Source organism: Ovis aries, chromosome 2 (assembly GCF_016772045.2).
Source record: "Ovis aries strain OAR_USU_Benz2616 breed Rambouillet chromosome 2, ARS-UI_Ramb_v3.0, whole genome shotgun sequence".
NCBI lineage: Eukaryota > Metazoa > Chordata > Mammalia > Artiodactyla > Bovidae > Ovis > Ovis aries.
This window is the reverse complement of record NC_056055.1, coordinates 161,641,818-161,667,971: the sequence shown is the minus strand read 5'-3', so window position 1 is coordinate 161,667,971 and position 26,154 is coordinate 161,641,818. Positions and strand designations below refer to the sequence as shown.

Sequence of the window (26,154 nt, the reverse complement as noted above, 5' to 3'; positions counted from 1 at the left end):
CTAGTTTTAGTTTGCATTTCCCTGGTTAGTGGTATTGAGTATCTGTCTATGTAGTATTTCCCAATTATATTTCTTTGATAAGGCGTCTATCTGAATCTCTTGCCCATTTTTTAGAAATTAGGTAATATGTTTTCTTATTATTGAGTTGTGATAGATCTTTATATTTTCTGAATATCTGTTCTTTTTTAGGTATATAATTTGCAGGTATTTTCTCCCAGTCTGAATTTTTTCCTTATCTTTCAAAGAGAAGTTTCACTTTTAATGAAGTTCAGCTTTTGAAGTCTAATTTTTTCTTTTGGGGATCCTATTTTTTTGTATTTTAACAAATCTTTCATGTTAATAATTTAGGGTCACAAGATTTTTCTTGTTTTTAGAAGTTGTATAATAATAGTTTAAGGGTTTATGTTAGGTAAAGTGAAGAGGAACTAAAAAGCCTCTTGATGAGAGTGAAAGAGGAGAGTGAAAAAGTTGGCTTAAAGCTCAGCATTCAGAAAACGAAGATCATGGCATCTGGTCCCATCACTTCATGGGGAATAGATGGGGAAACAATGGAAACAGTATCAGACTTTATATTTTGGGGCTCCAAAATCACTGCAGATGGTGACTGCAGCCATGAAATTAAAAAATGCTTACTCCTTGGAAGAAAAGTTATGACCAACCTAGATAGCATATTGAAAAGCAGAAACATTACTTTGCCAACAAAGGTCCGTCTAGTCAAGGCTATGGTTTTTCCAGTGGTCATGTATGCATGTGTGAGTTGGATTGTGAAGAAGGCTGAGTGCCGAAGAATTGATGCTTTTGAACTGTGGTGTTGGAGAAGACTCTTGAGAGTCCCTTGGATTGCAAGGAGATCCAACCAGTCCATTCTGAAGGAGATCAGCCCTGGGATTTCTTTGGAAGGAATGATGCTAAAGCTGAAACTCCAGTACTTTGGCCACCTCATGCCAAGAGTTGACTCATTGGAAAAGACCCTGATGCTGGGAGGGATTGTGGGCAGGAGGAAAAGGGGACGACAGAGGATGAGATGGCTGGATGGCATCACCAACTCGATGGACATGAGTTTGAGTGAACTCCGGGAGATGGTGATGGACAGGGAGGCCTGGCGTGCTGCAATTCATGGGGTTGCAAAGAGTGGGACACAACTGAGTGACTGAACTGAACTGATGGTATTTTTAGAGTTAATTTTTGTATATGGCATGAGCTATGAATTGTTATGAGTTGAGGTTCTTTGTTCTGCATATAGATGTCTAGCTGTTCCAGCATCAGTTGTTGGAAGACTTTATTTTCTCTATCTAAGTACATTGCATTGGCACCTTTGCTGTGTATCAGTTGACCGTATGTGTCTGGGTCTGTTTCTGGATTCTCTGTTCTGTCCCCTAGGTGCATGTCTTTTTACTAAGACTGCATTCCCTTGATTGTTGAAGTTTCAGTGTAAGACTTAAAAACAGTCAGTATGGGGAACTCCCTGGTGGTCCAGTGGTTAGGGACTAGGCCCTTTCACTCCCATGGCCCAGGTTCAATCGCCAGGTGGGCAACTGAGATCCCGCAAGCCGTGCGGCATGACCAGAAAAACTGCCCCAGATCGAATAGTATGAGTTCTCTTTTGTACATCTTTTTCAGAGTTACTTCTCTTGCTTTTCTATATAAAGCAAGAGATGGTTTCTTAAAAGTTAGTACAGTGTGGAATCTGAAACTACTAATGAACTTTTTGTCCTCTGTAATGCTAGAGTCTACTTGGCTATCTTGAACATTGAATGGATTTTTTTTTTTAAACCCATGAGTGTTTTTCAAATGTCACACAGAATTCACTTGGAAAATATTGGTTCTTTGAATTATATAGACCTTTTAAATGTTGGCATATCTTATTATTCTGTATTTAAAAGTCATATTTGTTAATATTACCAATGACCTCATCAGAAAATTCTTTAAATATTGGGAAGGTGGTGGTTGATACAACTTTTCCAAAGTTCTTATTTTTGCTTGGAAACTCATATTTTATTATTGGCAGTGCATACTGTCAATTGTTTTTCTTGAAGTAACAGGTTTAATTTGGTTCATTTTGAGAACATTTTTGCCAGACACTCAAGTCTGATAACCATGCATGGTTGGTTTAGTTCACAGCTCAGTCATGCAAGGGCTTCTTCTGGAGGCTGCCATTGTACTGCGGTATGCAGCAGACGTGCTTTTGGTTAGTTACCACTTTGTCACACAGAACATTGAGAAGAAATCTTGACTCAAGGGTCAAAATTTAAGAAAATTAATAATGTTACTGCTTTTCATCAAGGACATTCTTAAGTAAAGCTGGCCTTTTACAGAGAAAACGTGATTTATTTGGTCACTTTCTACCATGTTTATTATACCTAAAATACAAAGATGGACCTGGAAACCTAAACCCAAAGTTATAACTGTAAGACAGTAAATTATTGACATTTTAGGAAGATCTGAAATTTGATATACTGGGAGACAGTATAAGAACAAATACAGTTATATTAAGTTGTTGTTTTATTATCTTATAGGTGCTATACTTGGTAGATCAGAAACTCAGGAGTGTATTTTCTATAATGCTAATTGGGAAAGAGATAGAACCAATCGCACTGGTGTTGAATCCTGTTACGGTGACAAAGATAAACGGCGGCATTGTTTTGCTACATGGAAGAATATTTCTGGTTCCATTGACATAGTGAAGCAAGGTTGTTGGCTGGATGATATCAACTGCTATGACAGGTAAGAAGGCATTTTGTTTATGATGGTGTTGAATAATTTTCACTTCTCCCTCTTTTTTAAAAAGGGATAGAATCAATGCATGGATTTTCACTTAAATGCTTGTTTTTAAAGATGAGCATATAAAAATCATTATAACATGTTGATGACAAAATACATATTTTAAAGTAATAAAACAGGTACAGCATATTTATGTTTTATCTTCTGTTACTTCAAATTATCTACCAAGTAGTGAAAACTTCAGATAAGAAGCGTTTATTTCCCTATGTTGTAGGATTATGTTTTTTTTTTTTTTTAAACAGCAATTTTAATGAGAAGGGATTTTTAAAATTGCTTTAAAAGAGAATATATCTGTTGAGAATCTATCCTGAAAGAGAATAAAGCTTAATCATAGTATTAAATTTCCTTTTAGTTTCCCTCTTTATGTATCTGGAAGAAATTGATCTCACTACTTTTTCCCCTTTTTTCCTTGCAGAGTAGGCCTTTGTTCTTTATCCCAAGGGACATTTTAACTTGACATTCAGAATTACATCAGAACTAACACAGTCCTCATAGAAAGCTACATTTTCTTTAAAAGATTTTGCTTAAATTGTTTTATTCTTAAATACAGAGGATACAGGGGATATGTTACTGACTGCCTGTGATCTTTCTGTAAAGTGTCCCTAGATGTTGAGCGATCACTTAAACTGCCCGGGACATAAGATTTTCACTGTGGGTGGGTGCTGATGACTGCAGAAGCTGAAAAATCCTAGATAACCAGATTTTTTGGAGCCAAATAACTAATACACTCCTGGAATCTAGCTATGTCCTAATCTACTTGCACGGACTTTAATTGATTACTGTAAATCTGTGGTTGATTGGCCATATGTGATTAATAGTAAAATGTGTTGAATAAACTCATGAAATTAGTTCCACTTTTGGTGAGAAAATAGTCATTTAGGTACATAGTTAGTAGCTAAGGTATATTTCTGCATCTGTGAATTTTCTAAGGATTGCTGCTCTATAATTACACATTTTAGCTGTATTTCTGATTATTAGCTTCTTTATTAACAGAGGTGATCATTAAGTGATATTTGCTATTATGAAAGGATAAGTAGGGCCACTGGGGAAACAGTATGGAGGTTCCTCAGAAAATTAAAAATAACAAAGATATAGCAGTTCCACTTTTGAGTATATGTCCAAAGGAAACAGAAACACCAACTTGAAAAGATAAATGCACCACCACGTTCATTGCCACATTACTTACAATAGCCAAGATGTGGAAGCAACCTAAGTGTCTGTCAGTGAATAAATGGATCAAGGAAATATGCTTTGTATATACAATGGAATCTTTTTCATCTGTGAAAAAGCATACCTTGCCGTTCATGATAATACTGATGGACCTTGAGGGCATTATCCTAAGTGAAATGTCAGACAGAGAGAAACAAATACCATATGATCTCACTTGTATATTAATCTTGGGGGAAAAAACAACCAACAACACAAACCCATATATATATAGAGAGAACTGTCTGTGGTTGTTGGAGGCTGAGGGTGAGAAGTGGGCAAAATGGGTGAAGGAAATCACAAGGGTATGAATTATCAGTTATAAAACAAGTCTTAGGGATATAATGGAGAATGTGGTGTAATGGTGACTATAGTTAATAATACCATATTGTATATTTGAAAGTTGCTACAAGAAGAAATCTTATAAGTTTGTTCACAAGGAAAAAAAATTGTAACTGTGTGGTGATGGGATGTTAACTAGATTATTATGGTGATCGTTTCACAATATTCTCTAATTTTCAGTCATTAGGTTGTACGCCTGAAACTAATGTTATATGTCAATTATATCTCAATTTAAAAAAAAAGCCAAGGAGAAAGAAGTTGGGGAAAAATGAAGTTTGGGGATAATCTCTATTCAAAGTTTGTTGTTCAGTTGCTCAGTCATGTCCAACTCCTTGAAGCCCCATGTACTGCAGCACGCCAGGCATCCCTGTCCTTCACAATCTCCTGGAGTTTGCTCAAACTCATGTCCATTGAGTCAGTGGTGCCATCTAACCATCTCATCCCCTTTCATCCCCTTCTCCTCCTGCCCTCAATTTTTCCCAGCATCAACGTCTTTTCCAGTGAGTTGGCTCTCTGCATCAGGTGGCTAAAATACTGGAGCTTCAGCTTCAGCATTACTCCTTCCAGTGAATATTCAGGACTGATTTCCTTTAGGATTGACTGTTTTGATCTCCTTGAAGTCCAAGGGACTCTCAACAGTCTTCTCTAGCACCACAGTTCAAAACATCAGTTCTTTGGTGCTCAGCTGTTTTTATGGTCCAATTATCAACATCCGTACATGACTATTGGAAAAACCATAGCTTTGACTAGACAGACCTTTGTAACAAAGTGATATCTCTGCTTTTTAATATGCTGTCTAGGTTGGTCATAGCTTTTCTTCCAGGTAGCAAGTGTCTTTTAATTTCATGGCTGTAGTCATCATCTGCAGTGATTTTGGAGCCCAAGAAAATAAAGTCTGTCACTGTTTCCATTGTTTCCCTGTCTGTTTGCCATGAAGTGATGGGACCAAATGCCATGATCTTAGTTTTCTGAATGTAAGTTTAAGCTAGCCTTTTCACTGTCCTCTTTCACCTTCACCTGGAGACTCTTTATCTTTAGTTCCTCTTTGTTTTCTGCCATAATTGTGGTGTCATTTCCATGTCTGAGGTTGTTGATATTTCTCCTGGCAGTCTTGATTCTAGTGTGTGCTTCATTCAGCCTGGCATTTTATATGATGTACTCTGAATGTAAGTTAAATAAGCAGGGTGACAGTATACAGCCTTGACATACTTGTTTTCCAATTGGGAACCAGTCTGTTGTTCCATGTCCAGTTCTATCTGTTGCTTCCTGACTTTCTTACAGATTTCTCAGGAGGCAGGTCAGGTGGTCTGGTATTCCCACTTTTTTAAGGATTTTCCACAGTTTGTTGTGATTCACACGGTCAAAGGCTTTGGTGTAGTCAGTAAAGCAGAAGGAGATGTTTTTCTGGAACTCTCTTGCTTTTTCAATGATCCAGCGGATGTTGGCAATTTGATCTCTGGTTCCTCTGCCTTTTCTAAATCCACCTTGAACATCTGGAAGTTCTTGGTTCACGTACTGTTGAAGCCTGGCTTGGAGAAATGTAAGCATTACTTTGCTAGCATGTGAGATGAGTGCAATTTTGTGGTAGTTTGAACATCTTTGGCATTGCCCTTCTTAGGGATTGGAATGCAAACTGACCTTTTCCAGTCCTTTGGCCACTACTGAGTTTTCCAGATTTGCTGGCACATTGATTGCAGCACTTGCACAGCATCATCCTTTAGGATTTGGAACATTCAACTCGTATTCCATCACCTCCACTAGCTTTGTTCATGGTGATGCTTCCTAAGGATATCTGGCTCTAGACGAGTGATCACACCATGGTGGTTATCTGGGTCATTAAGATCCTTTTTGTATAGTTCTTCTGTCTGTTTTTGCCACCGCTTAATACCTTCTGCTTCTGTTAGCTCCATACCATAGCTGTCCTTTATTGTGCCATTTTTGCATGAAATATTCCCTTGGTACTCTTAATTTTCTTAAAGAGATCTCTTCTTTCCCATTCTATTGTTTTCCTCTATTTCTTTGCATTGTTCACTGAGGAAGCCTTTCTTATCTCCTTGCTATTCTTTGGAACTCTGCCTTCAGATGGTTGTATCTTTCCTTTTCTGCTTTGCCTTTTGCTTCTCTTCTTTAGTCAGCCATTTGTAAGGCCTCCTCAGACAACCAATTTGCCTTTTTGCATTTCTTTTTCTTGGGGATGGTTTTGATTACCACCTCCTGTACAATGTTACTAACCTCCATCCATAGCTCTTCAGGCACTTTGTCTACCATATCGAATCTCTTGAATCTGTTTGTCACTTCCACTGTATAATCATAAGGGGTTTGACTTAGGTCAGCTTGAATGGTCTAGGGGTTTCCCCTATTTTCTTCAATTTAAGGCTTAATTTTGCAATAAGGAGTTCCTGAACTGAGCCACAGTCAGCTCCCAGACTTGTTTTTGATGCCTGTATAGAGCTTCTCCATCCTCAACTGCAAAGAATATAATCAGTCTGATTTCGGTATTGACCATCTGGTGATGCCCCTGTGTAGAGTCATCTGTTGTGTGGTTGGAAGAGGGTGTTTGCTGTGACCAGTGTGTCCTCTTTGCAAAACTCTGTTAGCCTTTGCCCTGCTTCATTTTGTACTTCAAGGCTAAACTTGCCTGTTACTCCAGTATCTCTTGACTTCCTGCTTTTGCATTCCAGGCCTCTGTGATGAAAAGGACATCTTTTTTTTTGGTGTTAGTTCTAGAAGGTCTTGTAGGTCTTCATAGAACCATTCAACTTAAGCTTATTCAAGACATCTTTTATTAATTAGTTGAGCTCAAGGATCTCTGTTCTTTTTATTGTAAAAAGCTACTGGCTTCTCACCTAAAACCAGTGTTGCTTGAGATTAAACTCTGCTAGATAATGGTGAGTTGTCAGTGCAATTGCCTGCTCTTACAGTGATCATTACTACACCAGCTTGTTTCTAAGAGTTAAGTGCTAATTTAAATATATGTGAGTTTTTGTTTTTACGTTCTGAATTTGATTAAAAGGAAATATTAAGAGTAGTCAGATAAATAAGAGTAAGAAAAAGAAGATTCAAGAAATGTCAAAGTATGGAGGAAGAGATGGGGCGAACGAAGAATGACATTGAATGGTGGAAAGTAATTTTCCTTGCATTAGCTAGGCTAGTATTTAATTATATTAACCTATAATTTGAGGCATATTTCTGAATATTAAAATTTGAATTTATATATTTCTCTTTATAAATTGTTAAAAATTTAGCTTTCATTTGCCCTTTCCTTTCTACTAGATAGATATTGGTATAAATTTTATTTTAAAGTTTGATTTTGGTAAAATTGCCTTCTCCCTGAAATTTCTTGGGCTTTTCACTTTAGAGTTAAATTTAACCTTATTTTCAACAGCCATTGTAAAAGTTTACAGTTTATTTGTAATATATGTCTTTAAATATACCTGATATTATTAGCAATTTAAATATCTGCTTTTAAAAATTAGGTATAACTATTTTTTAGAGGTTGATTAGGATTTGATCTAGAGGCTAAGTCTCTGTGTTTTCAGAAACTCAGTTCCTATATAGAAGGCTGCCTTCCTTCTACTCTCTAAATCAACCTAACTCTAGTCAGTTTTTGAGTTACTTGGGCCTCTATTTTTGTCGTTAGAAATTGCTCTTTACTTGTTTATCTTTAGCCCTGTTCATTGTGTTCAGGGAATTTAATTCTGCTGCAGAAATGGCTTAATTCCCAAGCCTGATGTAAGTCTCTGATGTTGAAATGTGTTCTGCCATGAGATATGAGCAAGGATTACTTCGTGCCTATGCATGAGAAGTGAAAGTGAAAGTGTTAGTTGCTCAGTTATTTCTGACTGTCTGAGACTCCATGGACTGTAGCCTGCCAGGCTCCTCTGTCCATGGATTTCTCCAGGCAAGAATACTGGCATGGGTAGCCATTCCTTTCTCTCGGGGATCTTCCTGACCCAAGGATCTAACCCTGGTCTCCTGCATTGCAAGTAGACTCTTTACTGTCTGAGCCACCAAGGAAGCTCATTTATCTGTATACGTGTGTGTGTGTGTGTGTGTATTTATGTGTGTACACACACACACAGTTTTTTATATATAGTGTTCAGTCAGTTTTTGTATTCATAAAATGGAAAGGCTCTATTTCCTGTGAGGATAAAGCACTCTTAGACCAAATTTCTTCATTGACTTTGTGTTCCTCTTCAAGCTTTTCTAATAATTAAAGAAAAAAATAAAAAGATGGTTGCCTTAGATTGATCATTAAAATCCAAATTAAAGAAGTCATTTCTTAGAGCCAGTGTGATTGTTATAAAATCAGCTGTTGGATTTTTTTCTGATGATATTTCATAATTGATTTCAAGGAACATTTTTGACTTTTAAGAGTTGATTGTTGAATATTAATAAAAATCTCAAAGATGACTATAAATGACTTACTCATTATTTTATCTCTGAGAAGAACTTTAGTAAAACAGCTATTGTAGATTCAGGGTAATAACGTTGGTTTTAATTATTTTTTCTCTTTTTATTTATAGGACTGATTGTATTGAAAAAAAAGATAGCCCTGAAGTATATTTTTGTTGCTGTGAGGGCAATATGTGTAACGAAAGGTTTTCTTATTTTCCGGAGATGGAGGTCACACAGCGTAAGTTCACAGGGAAAACACATAAGTCTGTTCAGCTAGTAGATTGAAAACAAAGCATGTTTGTGTTAGAATAATTTGCTCCCACCTTCTCCTCCTCTATTTTTCTCCTACAATTTGGCACTATAATAAATATGGTGGAATTTTATTGACCAAATCTGAATGATTTTCCTCCTCCTCTTTTCCACAGCTACTTCGAATCCAGTAACACCTAAGCCTCCCTATTACAACATCTTGCTCTATTCTTTGGTGCCACTTATGTTAGTTGCGGGGATTGTCATTTGTGCATTTTGGGTGTACAGGCATCATAAGATGGCTTACCCTCCTGTGCTCGTTCCAACTCAAGTAAGTTATTGTCTGATACTTCGTGCTATTTTTGACTGTATATTTTAAAGAAATATTCCTGTGGAGAAACCACAGTAGGTAGTTACAGATTTTTTCCTTTAGAGTTAATTTTTGAATGTTTATTGTCATGGGAACTATAACTACTTTTGCAAATATATTAATTTGCTATATCCTAAACTTAGGCGTGCAGGAGACCTGGGTTCGATCCCTGGGTTGGGAAGATCCCCTGCAGAAGGAAATGGCAACCCACTCCAGTATCCTTGCCTGGAAAATCTCATGGACAGAGGAGCCTGGTGGGCTGCAGTCCATGGGGTCACAAAGAGTCGGACACGACTGAGCAACTAACACTAACACCTAAACTCAGGCGTTGAGATAGAGGAGAATGAACAGTATTCCCATTCCTGTTCTTCTTTGGAGAGTTCTACTGTGATTATAGTACTTATAAATGTGGGATACACTCTGCTGTGTTTCTTGAGAAGTAATTGATGATGGAGAAGTGATATCAAAACTTTTTCTTTCCCTTCTATTTTCTCCTCCATTTCTAAGTTTTTGTGCCTTTTTCAAGACTTGCCAAAACGTTCTTTTAATCATGGAGGAGAATTCAGTAAGTAACCAGGAATGTGGAATAAAGAGGTTTCCACACAGGCATGATGGAGAAGGCACTGGCAACCCACTGCAGCACTCTTGCCTGGAAAATCCCATGGACAGAGCCTGGTGGGCTGCAGTCCATGGGGTCGCTAAGAGTCGGACACGACTGAGCGACTTCACTTTGACTTTTCACTTTCATGTATTGGAGAAGGAAATGGCAACCCACTCCAGTGTTCTTGCCTGGAGAATCCCAGGGATGGGGAAGCCTGGTGGGCTGCCGTCTATGAGGTCGCCCAGAGTCGGACACGACTGATGCGACTTAGCAGCAGCAGCAGCAGCAGCAGCAGCACACAGTCATGAAGAGGATGCACCTGAAAAATGTTGTTCTAGGGAGGAGGAGCAAAAGGGCAGCATTTCTCATCATGTGTTGTAGTTCCAAGTATATATATTTTATTTGCAGCATATCAAGTGTGTAACTGAAGTCTGAAAACTTTTTTAATGCCCTTGATTCTTTTTCCCTCAACACCGAATATCTGAAAATATAGGTGTTGTGGGTAGTCAGAATAAATTCTGAAGTTTTTCTTCATTCTCTATTATGAAGATAGTGGCAGCTGATTAAGTGCTTCATAACGATTTTTAATATAAGTAGTTAATATTCTACAGGCAAAGAGGAAAGTGGTAACTTTTGGTTTATTTACTTGAGATGTCTTTAAACTCTTAATTTTTGTTTTTTTGACTTTTAAGATCACATTACCTCCACCTTCTGGATCTTTTGGTTTATCTTTGTTTCTCTAATACCAGTAGGATTAACGGTTAAATCTTGGTAGAAGAAGATAGTTAAGTCCTATAATTTAATGACCAAAACAACTTCTTCCCTTTAAGCTTTATTTACATAACATATTCCTTTCTTGGTGCTTGAACCAATCTGTTAGCATTAGATCATTGATCCTTGTAATCTTGGTAAAATATATATATGGAGAAATAAGCCTGAAGGTCACATTCCTTATTTAGTAAATTAGATAAACACAGTATATTTTATATAGCTGAAATGTTTTAATTTTTTAACATTGGTAGATAAATTGTGGGTTTGTTAAAAATCGTCTTTTAAAAATACTTTAAAATTTAAAAAAATATAGTGCCTAATAAATATATGTAGTTTACCTCAAATGTCCATAGAATATACTTCACCTTCTTATTGGTGGTAACTATTTTTTATTTAAGATCTACATTTGAAAGAAAGAATGTTTCATACTGTAATACTATCTGAATTTATCCTGGATTTGTGATATAATAGAAAAAAACTGGATACTACATTTAAAAACAAATTTGTTAAGTTTCATCATAAAACTTTAAAAATAATAATGTAATCCTATATATAACAATGATTTACATAAATTCTAGCTTAAATTTTGGGTTGGGTATTTTTATAAGTCTGGATGTCTTATATTTGAGGCCACTTTATTTGGAAATGCTGGGTTTGGACTTATAAAAAGGAAAGATGAATCTTTATTCATAAATGACAACTAGGAATGTTCAGTGAGTATCCACCTCTGTGGGTTTTAGGTATTTTTTGCAGTCGTTAATATTTTTGTACACATTTATTTAGTGCTTGTGTTGTTCTGTACATACATACGTTTGTATGAATTGTATGAATTCCTGAAAAATAAGGAATAAACTTAAAAAGGTTTTGAGATGGAATGACTGGGATGGTCAGACTTTCTGGTGGAAAATACAAGACATGCCTGACTTTATGCATTCCTTCTGTCATGAACTGTGTTGTGGAAAAGGAGCATTGTCATCAGTGTGGGACTTCATCTGTGTCTTCCTTACTGTCTCAAACAATATAGTGTCATGCTGTCTCATTTTTGGTGAGGTTTATGCAAACTACTTCTGCAAGACTACTTAGTGGCCCTCTTGTCACAAAATGCTCAGTTTTATTTCTCCTTCAAAAAATGATTGATAGTTGTACATTTATAGTGTACTAGATTACTGGTAAGTTATATAGATGTGTATTAATATATACCTTATATAAAAACATAAAAAATACATAAAACTTCCCCTTGACTTCCAGTTGTAACCAATATGTAAGGATCATCTTTGGAATTTGTTCAGAAAAACGAAACAATTCCCTGGACCATACCCCTGAAAGTATAGAATGGGGCCTGGGATATTATGATTCTAATAAAAGTTTCCCAGGCACTTCTGGTGACCAGCCAGGTATAGAAAGCACTGGTGATTTTACCTCACAGGGTTTTTTATGTAGTGCTATAATGCCCATTCTATAGATAAAGAAATTGAGACATAGCAAAGCTCACAAGTACCAGAGCTGGAATATGAACCAAGTACTCTCTGACACTAAATCTTTGTTCTTACTGCTTATCCTGTTTTGCTTCTCTTTCTTCAGAAAGCAGATGCTTTCGCTGCCTCAGATAATTCAGTAAACATCCCTGCCATCTCAAAATCATTCTTTAAGCTATTTTCCTACTTCGGGACATTGAGTAGTCTGACTACTGCTACTGCTAAGTCTGCTGCTAAGTCGCTTCAGTCGTGTCCGACTCTGTGTGACCCCATAGACGGCAGCCCACCAGGCTCCGCCATCCCTGGGATTCTCCAGGCAAGAACACTGGAGTGGGTTGCCATTTCCTTCTCCAGTGCATGAAAGGAAAAAGTGAAAGTGAAGTCGCTCAGTCGTGTCCGACTCTTAGCGACCCCATGAACTGCAGCCAGGCTCCTCCGTCCATGGGATTTTCCAGGCAAGAGTACTGGAATGGGTGGTCATTGCCTTCTCCAAGTCTGACTACTGAAAGGAACAATAACATGATCATATTGTTTCACAGGGGACAGAAGCGGAAATAAACAAGTAATAGATAAATAGAAAGGCATATTCATGTGTTTTCCATTGAAATTTTTTTAGCACACATTTTAGAATAGGGTTTATGAATATAGATTGGGTCTCAGGTAAAGATTCTTGTATTTCTGAGTTGATGGTGCCAATACCCTAGTTATTCAAGACTTGTTTGAGGGGTAGGAGAAGTAGGTAGGGGAATTATACTACACAGTTGAAGTCTTAAGCTGACGTGGGTATTTCACCCCAAATTCATGTCTCCATATTCAAAGTTTAATTTCAGGACCAGTTAGGGAAAGATCTTACATTCTTGTGCATTTCCGCAACATTCTCCCTCTAATTTCTTCAAACACTTTTAGACAAAATTTATCATTCCTTTTCTTAGCGAAAGCTTTTCTTAAAGCGTTGGCTAAAGACTGGTGGTAGCTTATTGATGGATCATTCCTGCAATAAGAAGTACATTTGAAGAGAATTTACAGTGATTCTCAGCAGAGCAAGCTAAAGTTACGTATACTGTGCTCATTCATTGGTCTGATCTCAGTCTTTCATTCTCTTTGGGGAGAAAAGATCAGTATTATGGAGGTATTCTAGAGGACTAAGTGATATATCTAAATGAATCTCTTAATAAGCTGGTTTCTGGTAGTTTAATGGTGGAATTCTTTATTTCCAAGACATCAAGTTGTTTAAAGTTTCTTATGATTTTGTTAGTATTTTATTCTGAAGACGTGATGTAGAGATGTACATGCTTTAAAATCTAGTCTTTAATGATGGTTTTAATTTATTTTAAAATAAAAAATATTCTAAAATAGATTTATCATAAAGGTGTAGAAAAACATAACATGCTTTAAAAAAAACCCAACTATTCCTTTAAAAAAAATACCAAAAACTATGCTTCTTTCTTTATAACCTGTAACCACTATATTTCTAACATTGTTTCACATTATCACTGTTTTCCCCTCTGTCCTGGGTGAAAGCCTTAGAGATAGCTCCTTCTGTTCCTAGCCCTGTTATTTATGAAGTCCGGTTCATTTACCTTTTCATCCTTCCTGATCCTCTTGTTTTCAGGACATTTTTGTACTGGAGGCTGAGATTATTTCTGCAGTCTTGTAGCTGGTCTTGTTTCCAATCCTGTCTCCGTCTATAGTATTTGCTATACGATAACATTTTACATGTCTGATTATGTTACTTCTGTGCTTACAAATATTTGAAGGCTCTCAGTGATCCAGCAGCAAGAATACAAAGTTTGAAGTCTGACAGTGGTCTTCCATACTTTCTCTTTTGATTATTTTCGCTCATCAACACCCTAAGCCATCCATCGTATACATCTAGAAGGCTATTAGTTATGTGCCATCCTTGAAAGAATAGAGAAACTAGTGCTCAAGTCAGGTTCTCTCTTTTGTGATTCACATGAATAACCTTGGTTAAGAAAGGTTTAGTCATTTGTGAGCATCTTCCGTTCTCATACTTGATTATGAGCTCCTTGAAGTTGAGGTTTGTATTGTAATCACTGTTGCATCTCACATAGTGTTTCTATGTAATAACCATTCTGTAAGTAATGAATTGCTGAATTGACTTTGTTTCATTTAATGTTATACTAAGATGATGATGCAGTATATTCAGGAATTGTTTCGTAAATGTTTGAGGTGCTTTAGGGCTTTACTTTAAAGATAAATCTTGGGACCATGTTTCTTGGGGATAAGATAAGTTGAAGTATTTCAAGCTTTTATAAGAAAATGCCATTATTCAATTTTCTGTGATCACAGGTGTGAAAACATCCTTTTAATTTGCATCACCTGGGTCACATTTCTTTTACCTGTCCTGAAACTGTCTTTCCACCTGCAGGTAGATGCTCTTATGATCTCCAGTCAGTAAACTGAATGCAAACTTGTTTTTTTAGTACCAGTGAGCCATGTATGTGAGGGAATTGACGCACTGACTCTATTATTAAGAATTCTTATTGTGGTTAGAGTTAATGCGATTTCAATAAAACTGTTTCCATTGTTTCTATAACCATATGTAAGCTTAAGTTTTGTGCTTATAAAATCTATGTGCTAATAAAAAAAACCACTTGATAAGAAACTGCATTTTAGGGGCTAGAAATTCCTTGCATTTAAGAAGGTATGCCGTTAACTTCTTGTTAAATTTTGAAGGCGATTGTAATAGAACTAGAGCATTGCTACGTTGGTGCTTGTTAAATGACATCAGTCTCTTCAGTCCTGGCATCATGACGTTTTGTCTAGGTTTTGAAAAGGACTGAAGGCTTTTAGATGTTTAGAATTTTGAGTTGAGCATACAAAATAATCCTGTTGACCTTAATATTAAAGTAATGATACGTTGATGTTTCACACTATGTCAAATTATCATCCACCAGGAAACCAAGCCATCTCTGACAATGGTTTGTAGGATTTTCCTGTTAAGTCTGTATTTGTTTAAAATTAAGAAGATACTAAAGGGGTAGCATAATAGTATCTAGCCAAGTCTGTTTAGGAAAGTGTGCTGCTCCCTTATTTTGGAAGAATGCAGGGAGAAGTTTACTGAATTTTACTGAATATTTAATATGCTAATATTCAGTTATACTTACAAAATATTACATCTGTAGAAGTGCATCTTGAACTAGGTTGATTGCTAAATGGTTGAGGTTTGTGAACACAAATTTCTCTTGATTTTTCTCTTTCACCTTCTGTTCTATTTAAAAATTAATTACAAATGGTTGCTTGTTATAGCAATACAGATTATACAGAAAGAAGTGTGTCCAAAAAAAGAAAGAATCATTTGTTCCCCCTTTCCTTTATTAGTTTACTGAAATAACCAGTTTTAGGTTGGTGTGTATCTTTTGACATCTTTCTCTAATCTCACTTGTTTGAATATATACTTTTCCTTTTTATAAACTAGAAAATGTTATTCTGTAGTTACTTTCCTTTTATCTAACAGTATACTGAGGATAGCTTTTCAGCTCAGTATTTTCCATCTATCTTGCTCTGACTGATGTTTTTAAGTGAAGTTTAGTGCAGTATAATGCATGCTCATGAGATACCAAAAGTTGATGTTTTATTGGCTTAGAGTTTGTGTTAGGTTTCTACTAAGGGCTAGAACTTACGTTTCACAAGTACTTTTTAATTGTATTATTTTAGGATATTTAAAATATGGTGATATAATGCTATTGTATACTCTTCAGCATATCCGTGCATTTCCCCCCCCCCCCCCATTCATGCCTAAAAATTACTATAGGGCTACTAGAAATGCTTTCTGTGTTCATTATTTTTGTATTATAACCTAAATTACAACTTTTATGTATACTTTTAAACTAATTGTAGGGAGAACTGACATAAATGATCCATAGACCTGCTGCAGCTTGACAAAGTGTTGCTCTAGGTGTGTATAAGTTATTTCTCTTACAAATGTACAGACAGATCCACTTGGATTGTCTGAAAGCAAAAAAGAAGGGCAGGGGAGAAGTGAAAGTGTTGGGGGATTGGGGGGGATGGAGTAGAGGGAGTCTGTATCAAAAGCTTAAAACAAGTTAAAGCTGCACATTAAAATTAAAACACCTTATTTCTAAAAATAACATACTAAATTAAAAAATCTTGAGATCAGGTTTCCTTTGGCCTGTGGAGGGCCCCATCCCATTTGCCAGTTTGCACATGGGGCTGTTGCATATAGACCAGAGTGCCTAATACCTACTTTTCCTTGTCTGCCAAGGAGATGGTAGGTAGAAAGAAGTGAGTTTGCTTTTCTCTGTATTTTTTATTTCCTGAGTCTCACCCTCAATCTGATCCATCATTCGTAGCTACTTCATTGCTGTTAAACTTTTTTCTATTAATTTGAGATAATAAAAATGAAGAAGTCCATTTGTTAGTGAAAGCTGTTTGCATCAGGTAGGCTGGGAGGTGTTCACATTGGTTGGTTTTATTTTCACTGAACTGTTCACCTATTGCTTGAGTGCCCACTGTGCGGGGTATGCCAGGCACTGTGCTTGATGTGTAGTATTAAGTGGCTCAGGGCCAGTCCTTGCTGGCCTTTTTGGAGCCCACAGTTAACATGTAGGTGCAATAAAAATAGGTTGGTTGATTGGTTGTTTGACTTTGCCGCTTGGAAAGGAAGGGTTAAGAAAGTAAAAAGGGAGTAGCCTCAGTAAATTTGGGCAAAGATGGAGGAAAGGATTCCAGTTCCGTGGTGATAGGGAGAAGAGCCACATGTGGGATGGTGGGCTCATTTTAAGTGTTCAGTAAGTGTTAGCTGTTAATTGCCAGCCACCTCAAAATTGTACTCCAAAGGAGGAATTTTTTGAAGTTGTTGATTTCAACATCAAAACTGACGTGTTTTGATCATTTTACTTGAAATTAACTTGAAACGATTGAGACACACACACATACATGTATGTCAGTACTTTGAAGTTAATTTTGAATAATGGAAAAATTTCATTTTGAGTACTCTTGTCAAACATTTGTACAGAGCACTTTATACATATGAGCTCATGTAATCTTTCAATACTCATGATGCAGCTTCTGTTTTATTGTGTTTATTTGAGAGATAAGAAAAGGCATACAGAAGTGAGGTGACTTGGCCTAGTCAGTCTGCTGAGTGGCAGAGCCTGGGCATTTACATCTTGAGTATTATCCATTGAGTTAATTTTAATTGAATGGCTTATTTCAATAAATTATTAGGTCAGGTCCATAAAAAACTATAAAGTCAGATAAAGGGAGGGATTAGAGTATATAAATTAAATTTAAAATAGTTTTTATAGTGACTATATATATTGCTTTGCAGATCAACATATCAATTTTACCATATCACAATTATTATTGTATAGCATGATCCTTTTCCTTTTTTCTCCTCTACTTGCAGAATACAAATGCTAAATAAAAATATAATTTATTCTGTACACAGTAGTAAACCTGGTGTTTCTAAGCAGCAACCAGAAGAATGGGCATGGTTGCAATATCTCTTTCAGACTTATAATCCCAGTGATGGCTTCACTGATGAACTAATCACTTCTTAGGGAGCTTATTCAAAATCCTCATTCAGCCACCTTGGTCTGTCTTTACTTCCGGAAAGAGTTAGATGAGGAGAAACTGTGGAAAGGAGGAGTTGATATATCACAGAGAAATTTTGAAGATCTGATTGGATAGAATCATGGCTGTGCATTTGACAGTGTCAGTATTATCAAATCTGTTAATGCATAATGTCTTGCTTTCCCTAGCTCAGAAACATTTGTCCTGATACACATACTGTATTATTTCTTTACATATTCTATTTCTGTCAGCTTGGCAGTAGTCCTTTTTAAAATTTGCAATTGTAAAATTTCTTAGAATGTAAGATTACTAGATGATTAGAGGAGACAAGTCCCAAATTTGTCGATTTTTAAATACTTTTCTTAAAGAGTACTCAATTCTTCTTGATGGTCCGAAGAAGTTGTTGAGTGAGTTATTTAAAAAGTATGTATAAATATAAATCTTGGAATGGTTTAAATAGTAAGAGAAGACTTATAGTACATTTCCTATATTTTTATTTATAGTATGTAAAATCCATATTTCCATAAAGAGTTCTTTGTATTCTGGTTCTGCATATATAACTGCCTACTGAATATCTCCACTGAAATGTCTCCAAGCACTTCACAGACAAGGGTAATGATCTTCTCTCTCAAACCTAGTTCTCACTAAATGGACAGTAACCATTTGGCTACGTGAGTCAGAAATCTAGAATGTGCCCCAGTACTGTGTTTTTCCTACCTAATCTGCCTTCCTCTAGTACTTACGTTATATGTCTCAGAGATGCTCTCCTCAGAAAATCTTCTCTTATTCACTTTGCCCAGTGTTTGTTAGGTTTCTCCTTATAGATGCTCACGGTAACCAAATTCCTTTTTATTGCTCTTATGTTATGATCATATATTAATCAGTAAGATTCTTTGATTAGTTTTTCTTCCCCACAGTGTATAGTAAGCATCAGGAGAGCCTGGGTAGCCAGTGCCTGGTGCAAACTAGGTGCTGGGCAAAGATTTGTTGAATGAATACAGAAATAGTATTCACTCCTTTCTGATATTTGTTAACAGTTAAATTTCTTTTCCCTTAAGGAATAGGCAGCAAGTCTCTTTCTCATCTGGCAACCTAATTACTTGACGTTAATGTGCTGATTTTGTTTTCACTCTTATCTCCAGTTGCAGTGCATGGTATTCAGGTTTCATTTTCCAAGTTGTGAATCCAGACTATTTTGTTCAGTTGCTTTTCGTCTGTTTGTGTATTTTAGTGAATTTTTTTTTTTTTTATTCCTATTGAGGCCTGTTCTTGGTGTCTCCTGTTTTGCTTGGATTGTCTTACAGCGTATTCTAATACTCACTTATTGAGAGGTGTATTGAGCAAAGGTACACTTTTTGATAAGATGCATGGATGGCACCTGCTTGCACAGTGACATCTTTGTCTCTGAAAGTACTGGTATAGAAACAAAAGCTGAGAGATGTTTAAGCTTTGGGAAGCTACAGCCTAGTTACTTATTTGGCATGTATTCCTTTTAAGGGATAAATTTTACTCTGGAGTACTGAGAAGATGTTTTGATAGTGGGATTAGCTAAGCCTTTTAGGTGAATTATTAAATAATTCTGAATAATTATCACAGGAGAAAATCAAGAAGCAAGAAAAACTAGTTAAGCAACTGGTACACATAAACAAGTTGTCAACTCTTTTTTGTCAGTCCTGTTGTTCTCTGTAGAAATGTTGGAAACTGGGGAAATAAAATCAGTGATTGGAGGGATTTGAAGCCTTTTTTACACCCGTGACAGTATTTCTCTTGATTTTAAATTGCCTTACTTATTTTGGGATGACTAGGAAGATGAGAATCCTGTTCAGTATCTGAGTGTCCTGCATCTGAAAAGAATGCATGGATTTCTTCCCAGGGCTGCTACTGCTTGACTTCTTTACCCTGGTTGTGGCTCGGTAAATAGTTAACGGTGGCCTGCTCTGTCACTGTGATCACTCTTCTCCTATCTTACTTTCTTACCCTAGTTGTGTTATTTATGTTGTACATACCCACAGAGGCACCAGAAATGTTTTTCTGTCTCACTGTAAGGATTTTTCTATCTTCCATGAAGGGAGAATGCAGTAGTTCAGAAAGTTGGAGATTCTAGATTCTGAAGACAACTGTCTAAGAAACTCAAGTCTAGCTATATAAAAATTTCTTGTGCTGCTCTTACAGTTTTTGTTAAAGGCAATACTGCCCTCTGGTGTCCACAATCCAATTCCAACCCATAGCTGCTTAATTAAATTGCTTCCCCCCCCCCCCACTTTTACAGTTTAGACCCTACAACTTCTTAGAAAACCGCAAAAATTATTTAAGACTTTCGGTTTAGTTTATTTGCTGGCTTGAAGTCTGTTGGATCAAGTAACTTGGGATCATACTAGAGTCATCTATATAATACCTCTTATCTGATAATGTCCAACATTTTTTTTTTTAAATATTACTTTCCTCTGTTCATAAGGAAAGTGTTCTTAGTTCTCATTTTAAAAAATGATACATTGGATCATTGCCAACTTTAAAAAAACGAAATCGTTATTCTCCTTCCTTCACTTTTGTAACTGATGTGTCATTTTTCATTTCATTCTGGATATAAATCGTAATTTCTTTTGCCTGTGTTTTTTCTTCACAAGCACGCCTTTCATATAATGATAGAGGTAAGATACATTGATGTTTGTTTTATGGCTGTGGAACTTTGTGGATGCATACTAAACATTTTGTTCTTAGATTTTGTTGGTTGCTTTATTGTGCATCCTTTATAGTTTATAAATTTATGTTACAGTTTTTTCCACTTACAATATTAAAAATATTTATTTTATCATAGCATTAGTTTTGGGTTTTAAAGAATTGTTAACAATGTTTATACTTATCTAAAGTGAAATGTGGAAACGATTGTTTTAGTTGATTATAAGTTAACACCTAGTGGCTAAATTTTTAGCCTTAAAACCTTGGATTGGTTAACTTTTATAGTATGTCATTAATGTCAGCATGTGCTCATTTTTAACAGGTGCTGACTTTCTCATTGAATCCATTATCTTTTAATGTGAAATCTGTATTTTCAGGTAGTTTATTTCATCTTTGGCATCTTTAGTAAATGGACTGGCTAGAGGAATTATAACTTGATCTTTCGCTGTCTGGAAGTTTTAAGGCTTTTATTTAGATTAGAATTGGCCTTTCATGTGGAGAACTCAGAATGAGCAAAATGGTCGCAGACTGCTTTACCGCTCCTCGCTTCCAATCTTGTTTCCATTCTTGGTTATAGGGATGATGCAGGGTAGTGGTGCTGGGGTGGTGGCCACTGTTATTTCTGTGTGGCTTCTCAGCACGATGTCTTCTGCTGCCATAATTTTCACATACAAATGGGGTAAAGAGGAGATGTGATCAGAGCCATGTTCTAATGTGTGTCTTTTTCAGTGGGCAAAATAGCATGGGTACTGCAAGAGAGCTGGAACTTAGGGAGTTTTCAGGAATTCTGTAGTCCTTATAGCTGTCCCTCCAGAAGAGGTTTTTCTCTGTAGCAGGGCAAGGCCATGTTTTATGGATAACATTAGAATGTTGTCATTATGAAGTTTAAGTTTGAATTTGTCTCCTGAGGTGTTCATGTATTTTAAAGGTATAAATCTTTATTCCTAGAATCAAATGTTGAGTTTTTTATAAATTAGTAAAATGATGCTAATAAACTGAAAATCATTTTTAATATTCTTAGGTTATAGGATAAATACAAGCTAGATGTAAGAGAAGCTGTTAAAGCTTCCTGTAAATGTGATGAAGAGCTGAAAAGGATGAATTAGAAGAATATTCTAATAATCTTTTACTAGAAAAGCAAAAAGATATATTGATTGGTATTATAGATTTTATAGTTATAATCTTACAGAGTTCTCATTGTTAACCTGACCTTTCCAAGAATTATAGAATATTGTTGAAAAACACATATTTCTAAAAGTTCTCACATTTTGTAGGTGCTGACTTTTTAGACCTTTTTCTCACCCTTTAAAAATTGGCCTATGTTGTTGTCAGTTTAAGCTTCTTAAGGTAATTTTGACAAAGCATATTTCAGACTGTTAATATATAATGTTGACCATAATGGTAATAATCATTAAGAGAGTGATCTAAGATTTCTTACTGAAATAATGGTAGCTTCAAAACTTTGTAAGTAGAGTCTTGAAAACTAACAAGAACTTTTAAAAGTTTATCTATACATTTGTAAAACATCTAGCGATTTTTTTTATTGTAAACATAAGCATTGGAAATTTTTGTTTCCTAAAATTAAGTTTAATATTACATTAAAATCTTATTTTGAACAGTTAATATATTCTTAATTTGAGATGTGGATTAAGTCATCTAAATCTTGTTTTATAGACTGGATCGTATCCACATGGTTGGTACTCTTTAGAATAGAGAATGGATAATGTGTATGTTATCTAAAGAGACATTATCAGTCAGTTTATAAAAGTTATTACAAATCTTAGTGTGTACGTGTAGTACCATTTTACTTTTTACTTGGTTATTTTCCCTCTTCAGCTTTCAGCCCTCATCTGCATGCTTTAATTTTGGCATCCCTGCTTTGAAAACTCAATTTTTCTAACTTTTCTCTAAAAGATGAGGGAATCATTGACTTTAACCTTGTAGTTATAAAGTTTTTCAAATTGAACTTTTTCTCTCTAGTTAGCCTAATTATTCTTTTATGCGGTTATCCAATAATTCTTGAATTTTGAGGACTGAGTGGTTTCCTTTGCCTTTAGAAGAGTGGTTTTCAGCTTTTTGCCCTCTGTCTCCACATCTACAGAAGTCCTATGTCCCTATCAGTGGGATCTCTTATTACAGACTTACTTGATCAGTCAGGGGATGAGGGAAGGAAGGAGGGTTTAATACTGGTAAACGTCAGTCTTGTTTCCCCTCCCACTGAGGGGCCATACTTCTGTAAGGGTTACATTTGACTTCCTTGACTTATCACTTTGTTAACTAAGACAATCTTTAGCTCTATTAACCTTTCATATTTTGAATGTGTGAAGGAAACGCAACTTCTGTAGATATTAAAAAATTATCTGATGTTAGAATGGGTCACAGGAAGTCTTCTGGTTTATCATACTGTTTTAAAAGAGGAATTCACAAAGGATTTTTAGAAAGATTGTCTACTGCAGAAGAAGCAATTACATTATTTTTTCTCTTTAATACTTTGCAATGTTTCTGTTGCTGAGAATCTTTCTAACGTAGATGTCAACTTTTAAAAAATCTTGAGTGGCACTCAGGCTCATTAATGCCTAAAGGGAGCACTAACTGTCTTGAGGCATTAGAAGAGGAGTTTTGTTTTGTTTTGTTTTTAAAGGGAGAGTAAAGGCAGAAAAACATGCACTGATGAAGGGGGTGACATAATTTCTGAGTGTCTTAGGCTCCACCCAGTGCCATAAAATCTGTTGCTACAGAAATTTTAGTTACTTCTTATAGTATTCATTACCCAGGCCTTCAAACATCTCTGGAAGCTTTCCAAAAGGCTTCCTTCCTCATGCTTTATTTGCAGATATTAAACTAATACAATGCTTTCTGTGAAGGGTTTGCACTTCACTTTGTACAGGATTCCCTGGTGATGCTGTATTCCTATTTATATATTTGCTCCATTTAAAAAATTAACTACAGCACTATACTTCTCTTTCATTTACCATAGCGTATCATCTAATGTGACCACTTATTTTCTGAATTATAATTTGTATTTTCTTTGCCATTAAGTCCCAGAATACTATCTCAGTCAATTCTGGGAAATAATTATAAGCAAAAGGATGAAGTGTTACTGGGTGGAAAAATTAGAATGAACAGAGCAGTTTGGTTATAGCAATACTAACCTACATATTTTTATATGTGCTTTGTATTTGAAATACTTACTTGTAATGTATTTGAAAATAGCCGTGGGTATTTCTGATATTAGTGAAAAAGAGTTGAAGCTAAACACTCATTGGGGAAAGTAATGGATTTTGAGGGGTGGGTTTTTGATGCATAGCCATAATTTGCTGTCCTGTTACTTTTCAAATCCTTACTCTATAAGGAGGTATCAACTGGATGAAATTGAGATACTACTATTAGTAGTATCCTGGAAGGTCACAGAAAATCTTAGAATTAATGAAACTGGATCAAAAAGATATTTTCTCCTGATTGCTATGTATATGTAGCAATCACACACACATACAGAGAGTAATAGTGTTGAATGTTATTATGAAAACTGAATTCAAGCTCCTTGGTTTGTGATCACTGTAGATAATTAGTAATGCTTGAGAACTCTGTTTTGGCAAGATTGAAGTTAATGTCATTTGTATGTGTTTACCATTTTTGTCAATTGATTCCTTAGTATACTCACTTTTTTCTGATATTTAGAAGTGATATGTATCATGTGCTGCTTTTTAAAATAATACTATTATTGTTTGTAGGACCCAGGACCACCCCCACCTTCTCCATTACTAGGTTTGAAGCCATTACAGTTACTAGAAGTGAAAGCAAGGGGAAGATTTGGTTGTGTGTGGAAAGCCCAGTTACTCAATGAATATGTGGCTGTGAAAATATTTCCAATACAGGTATGTTTATTGCAGTTTTCTTTTATGCATATATTTGTTAAAAGATGCAGCTGGTTAGGTCATTGTAAATCAGAAACAGTCTGAAAACACAAGCCATATGTTTCAGGGTGGTTTTGTGCTACTGGGGAAAATGGTTAGCCCTTTTATGTCTGTCTTCTCATCTGAGAAATTAATCATACAGCAGTCATGTTTGTTTGGAGTGGTGGAATTTCAGTATATGCACATATTTTTGCCAATAAAAGTTGTACACAAATGCAGAGATGATTCTAATTAAAAATAAAAAATTCATTGTTTGAGTGGTTAATTTTTAATGTCCCATTGACATTACCAGGAAAAGCAAATAAAGCAGAATAATGAAAGAGTAGTGTGCTTTGTTTTAGAATTGCTGTTTGGAGATATATCAGTATTACTAGGCTGATTGGATTTTGTTCTACTTTTGAGTATTGATGTAATTGTTTCATTTTGTTCGGTGAATTTTCAGAGGTAGTCAGCTGACTCCAAATAATTGGTTTACTGTTGACTTGTTTTTGTTTTAGAGGCCAACCTCATGAAACCCTGGCCTCACACACCTCTGAGTTACCCTTTAGTTTCGCCCCATCCATGGTGTAGGTCTGTGGTGACCCCTTTGTTCCTGTCGTCTGTTTCTTCACGCCTGTGGCTAACGCCATGCATGGTATTGGGATCCTGGCTGGGTGTTCTGATGCAGGTCTCACCGCTCCCCTGCACCTATATTGCAGACCTTCCTTATACCAAAATAATTCAGTTTCTTTGTCTAATATACCTAGACTTTTGCCGTCTTACCTCCTTGAAAGCCTGTTTCTTACAGTCTGTGAAGAAGTTTATTACTTTTTTTTTTTGGTAGCAAGGCAGATACTGTTAAGTATAGTTTAGTTTTCACAGGAAAAGTCTATCGGGCCAGTGAGTGTTCTTATTTCGTGTGAGGACGCATTTGGATTAACATAAGTGTAACAACAACAATGACCACAGCTAACATTTTATTGAATGGTTCTATTGTGTCAGATAGAGGTACTATACATGTACGTATACACTGATACGTATCCATGTATTACCCATACATATACTACCACACACATTACACGTATAGTGCAGCAACCCTGTGAGGCAGACACCACAGTCCCTGGTTTACTAATGAGGAAACTGAATGATTATGTAATGTGCCAGAGATTCTTAGATAGTTTGGATCCAGAGGGTTCATAACCATTATGCCTCCCTCTTTCGTTATTCTCCTATTGTGAAAAGAAACTCATCCTTTGAGGTAGACACAACACATAAGAGGCATGGATCACTTGCAGGCACAAGTGGGTCTGTGGTGTTTCAAATTATTGTATTGCATATTTATACCCCATTGCTTTCTTATCGACTCTGGAGGGTATTCTAAACATTTTGTTAAGAATGTTTGACATACTGTTAGTCTTTGAAAAAATTTTATTTTCTATTTAGATGAAGTCATTCTCCTGAATTTATGTCTGAGAGAGATTATTCTTAATAGTAACATAGGTAACTTCACAGCATGATGAAATTACACTGTAGTTACTAACTTGTCTATGGAACATGTTGCCATTTTTAAGATTCAGAAGTGCAGCATTTCTGATAACTCCTACATTTACAAATTAGAGACACAAAAAAGTATGTTTGAGGGAATGGGGCAGGGCAGGCATTTAGTATGGAGCTGTTACCTGTTGTCAGAGTTTTCTTTTATTAAAAAATAGGACAAAAGAAAACCAAAGAATCTTTTAATACTTCAGTTCGGTTCAGTTCAGTCGCGTCTGACTTTTTGCGACCCCATGAATTGCAGCACGCCAGGCCTCCCTGTCCATCACCAACTCCTGG

The 26,154-nt window shown here is 36.0% G+C and overlaps 1 protein-coding gene across 1 annotated transcript in view; it reads left to right on the top strand.

The window, feature by feature from the left end:
• ACVR2A (activin A receptor type 2A) overlaps positions 1-26,154 on the top strand; it is a 90,670-nt gene that overhangs the window by 52,840 nt on the left and 11,676 nt on the right. The window contains 4 exon segments of the mRNA NM_001009293.1: positions 2,517-2,724; positions 8,856-8,965; positions 9,153-9,307; positions 24,160-24,303. Coding sequence (NP_001009293.1) covers positions 2,517-2,724; positions 8,856-8,965; positions 9,153-9,307; positions 24,160-24,303 — 617 coding nt within the window.